Source organism: Pyxicephalus adspersus, chromosome 1 (genome assembly GCF_032062135.1).
Source record: "Pyxicephalus adspersus chromosome 1, UCB_Pads_2.0, whole genome shotgun sequence".
NCBI lineage: Eukaryota > Metazoa > Chordata > Amphibia > Anura > Pyxicephalidae > Pyxicephalus > Pyxicephalus adspersus.
Genome location: NC_092858.1, coordinates 42,144,310 through 42,148,510, shown reverse-complemented (window position 1 = coordinate 42,148,510; position 4,201 = coordinate 42,144,310). Strand labels below are relative to the sequence as shown.

Sequence of the window (4,201 nt, the reverse complement as noted above, 5' to 3'; positions counted from 1 at the left end):
CAGAGGTACAATGCAAATTAGATGGTACCTCTTGGCCTAAAAATAAGGGGGGGGGTTAGGGGGAACAAAGGATAAGGAAGCCAATGGCATGGTGGAGGTAGTGCCAAAGAAGAATGAGGACAAAATAATGGTTTGTACAACAAACAGTGATAACCAGTGGAAGCAGCACACTGAACAAGAGGTGAAAGTCCAGCCCAGAATATAGAGGAGTATGGTTTGTCAGGGCTAGTCCCAAGATTACTGGCCATAACACAATACACATCTGTAGAAAAGCTATGGAGCAGATACATCATTTATGGTCCTAAAAAATAATGCACAAATTCACTATTGCTATTAAATACGTCCTGAATCTGAACAATGAAGAATGTGAGCAAAGTTGTGTGTTAAGTGGGAAATGTTTAGGTGACAAATATGTACAGCTAGAATGTATTTTTTTAAGAAAATGTGCCCATCTGTATGTTTAAATTAGGTAAAATTCTATGCAATATGTATGTTATGTTAAAAATATACACAAAATGGAAAACATGCACATTTCAGTTGCATTATGTAGGTTCAGTGTACATGAAACACATACTTTCCAATAGACATACACTAGGCACATTATCAGAAGTAAGTTATGTTTAGTCTGATGCAAAGAAGTGACTGTACATACAGAGAAGTGGAACTAAACACACCGACTGTCCGATAGGCCAGCCATTCTAATATACAGAGGAGGCTAGATTAACCTTGAAAAGACAAGACAAAAGATGTTTGGGAATAAAAGGGATTCAGACCCGCTGGATGAACTGGGTTAGACAGAAAGGGGTGCTGGATAATGAGAAGTAACCCCTGTGCTGCCAATATTTCCTTTCAGAGTACAGGACCTTGAAAGATAACAGACGACAAAAGAGCTGAACCCGTTTTCAGTGTTGTAGAGATGCACAAATAATGTCAATTTAAAAACCAGGGGATTTTGTCTCAAAGGGCATTGTTTTCACGTTCTTGATTAAACTCCTCCCAGCGGCTTTCATAAAACTTTTTCAGGACCAAACCAGCCTTCCCTACTTCTGAGTCATCTTCATTAAACAGCTGGCAGTTGCTAAAGACGAGTTCAGCATCTTCTGCAAATTCCTCACAACTGGAATACCTATTGGACCAAGACAGATAAAAAAGTGCCAATTCAATCACAGATAATGTTAGCACAGATAGATAAAACAATCTAATAAAATATTTACATGTGGTAGAATGCTAATGTGCATTCTTATTCCCATAAACCTTATAGAGCTCAACCACCCAGCTGCCATAACTGGTATACGTTTGGCTTTGCACACTTTTTTTTAAATTACATTAAACTTGGTAAAAGCTTGTATGATCAACACCTAAACCTGTTTACCATGTTGCACCGAGTTAAAATATTAGTTTGAAAGGAATGACACAAATCATAAAATGTTATTAATACTGATAAATTTCACAATTCCATGTAGACAGATCTCTCATGCTGATCTAATTGGAGATATCCAGTGAAAATAATATACATTTTGTGTTTCTTTTTCAATAAAACAAATTTACCTGTCTGTACCTGATCTTGTTTAGAACATACACAAAGCTGCATATGTGCAGATTATGATGTCTGGATAAATAAATTCTCATGGAGTTGCACAAGAGTCACACCATTCATCCCGCTCAATAAAAATGAACTAAGATTTCAGTGCCACAGTGGGAGGTGGTGAGTCACCAAGAGGGGACTTTAGTTCTACATTAATTCATCCACTCCTGGGAAAGTTTTCCCAGTTACTATTTCCTCTGAAAAACACAGAATTGCAAGGCCAATACTCAAACACTTACTTTCCATTCAGCAACTTGTTCCGCATGGTAGAAAAGTCCATCGGGTTTTTGATGATTTTTCTGTAGCCAGGTACAAGCCGTGGGTTCACGGGCTCCAAGAAGGGCCATGCGTCATCATGCGACTCCATCTCCATCAAAATGATTCTGAAACACAAAGACATTTGTATTTCTACCCTGTCTTAATTCTATTAAACTCAACGAGTTAACAATTGCAGCAAGCAATCTTTAAAATCACAGCATGAAGCCAAGTTGCCAAAGTCAAACTAGGGTAATTCTTAGGTAGAGGCTTCATAACTTTTTATTCTTTGCTGAAGGGGTTTGGGGACAAATATATGTAAACAATGGAAATGCCCTACTTTTAAAAGCATGAATCCCCGTAGGGTAAAATTATTGATCACTGCTCAGACCTCTTTAAACTAGTAAGAGGCTGAAATTTTGCACACAACAGTTTGTGCTGCGCTAGATAATTCTGTCAGACACTAGATAGCACCTGTTAATCCTACCGAAATCCAGTGATGTCTAGTGCATTTTACAATATTATATATTAGAACAATGTTATGAAAAACGAAAACATTGGGATTACAGAACTGCGCATATTGTGTTAACAATATTGCCGCAATGGAGACCAGTATTGATAGCTATAGGCAAATAGGAGTTTATGTACGAAGGCCTCCACTTTTGTCATGCTAGTGGCTGAATGGCTACATTGGCTACACAAGTACTAGCCCACTCATATGCATATTTATATTACCATTTTGAGGTTGCAAATATCAAAATGCACAAAATGTCCTTCGTAAAATATTACAATGCAGAGAAAACTTGTCATAACCCAACAGATAAATCTTAAAGAATATATTAAATGGGCTACTAACTCGCAGAAGGTTAAATCAGGACTCTGACTTCTTGTGCCGATTCTTCGTTTCTTAACAAGTGAGCTTTCTGCTGGAGACTGGGGTGTGGCTGGTTGTTCTCTTCGTCGTGACTGCTTTATAGGACTGTTATCCTGATAGCGTTGCACAGTCTTTTTGATACGTCGAGAAGAGCCGCTGGGTTTGAGATACTCACTTTCACTTTGCTGGAGAAATAAAAGCACAGCAATTTAAACTTCTGGGATTTTGTTGTTAAAGAGGAACTCAGGAAACTCTTTAAACAAATGGAAAGTACACTACCTACAGTTTTCCCTTAGTTTTCCTCATAACATACAGATGAATTACTTGGAAAATACTCAAATTAAAAAAGTGCCAATATAGAACATCAAGCATTGAAAATCCTATAAAAAATTACTTTGACCAGTTTAGTCCCACATGTGGTTAAATATGTGATGTCATCACAATTGTTTTTCCCAGCATGGTTTAAAAAAAGGTTCACAAACTTCAAGAAGCTAAGCAATAGGAAATCAAATGTCTGATATCACATAATAAAATAAATGAGTACAGACAAGATAAAATGCAGAAACTGATGGCACCTGCTTAGCAGACATATTACAATATTCATATAATATGTAGTCTGCTAAAGCACAATTACCTGAGCCACACAGTTGGGACAAAACCAATCTCCTTCTGGAATCTCTGTCATTCGAGGGCGGTGGCAGTAAGTGTGACAGCCACGGTCACAGCTGTCACAAAGCAGCAAACAGTCGTCATTGTCTCCCTTCCGACAATATATGCAAGTCTGCAAAAGTGGGAATACCCAATTAAAATTAAACTATCTCTCTAAAAATTTGCAAGCTCCTTGTGCCACTTTACCAATCAGTGTATGTTATATTTGCCACTGCAGATTAAAAATTTTTTTTTACACTGAACAGAAAACAAATGTGGTTAACAAATGCTAATAATGATTTACACAGAGAGCACTTACCACGATACTAACTGATCGTTCCCATGCCAGAGACTTCTCCAGCTGCTGTAAGCACAGACACATCTGAGCAGAACTTCTGCACCGTTCCACTGTCTGTCGCCATAAACGGAGACGAGAAGTAATGCTGTACTGACTAGAGAAAATTAAAAGAAAAAGGTTGTTTGTTTCTGCTCAAAAAACAACCTGATATGTAAATAGGGAATTTTGTTCTTACTTTTCAGTGGTAGTCATGGTCTCTGTGTCAGTAGTTACAATCATTTCATGCTGCACTTCGCTTAGTATCCAAAGTGGTTCCTTCAGATATCTCCGCTCTATATTTTGCTCCATATCTAGAAGCCGTAGCACAGCCAAGTCCAAGGGATTGTTTGGATCCCTGTGCAAGTGAACCTCTTCTCTGTTTACTTTGGCCAAAATATCATCCGAGACATCCACCTTGTGCTCAAAATACTTCAGGTCACCACGGCTTGAGTCTATGCTTGGTGGGGACCAGCCCTAAAATTAACAAAAATATTGAGTTTTG

General features: G+C 38.1%; 1 protein-coding gene across 2 annotated transcripts in view; it reads right to left on the bottom strand.

Annotated features, from left to right (window-relative positions):
• Positions 1 to 600: 600 nt before the first annotated feature.
• The window catches only part of BAZ2A (bromodomain adjacent to zinc finger domain 2A), a 24,811-nt gene continuing 21,210 nt past the window's right edge, over positions 601 to 4,201 (bottom strand). The window contains exons 24-29 of one of the 2 annotated variants that reach the window (XM_072408314.1): positions 3,896 to 4,173; positions 3,682 to 3,814; positions 3,349 to 3,495; positions 2,697 to 2,899; positions 1,825 to 1,968; positions 601 to 1,126 (exon numbers count right to left, since the gene is read on the bottom strand). In XM_072408314.1, the coding sequence (XP_072264415.1) occupies positions 958 to 1,126; positions 1,825 to 1,968; positions 2,697 to 2,899; positions 3,349 to 3,495; positions 3,682 to 3,814; positions 3,896 to 4,173 (1,074 nt within the window). In that variant the 3' untranslated portion in view covers positions 601 to 957. The remainder of the gene's footprint in view (positions 1,127 to 1,824; positions 1,969 to 2,696; positions 2,900 to 3,348; positions 3,496 to 3,681; positions 3,815 to 3,895; positions 4,174 to 4,201) is intronic. The other variant, XM_072408320.1, reaches the window with a different exon arrangement.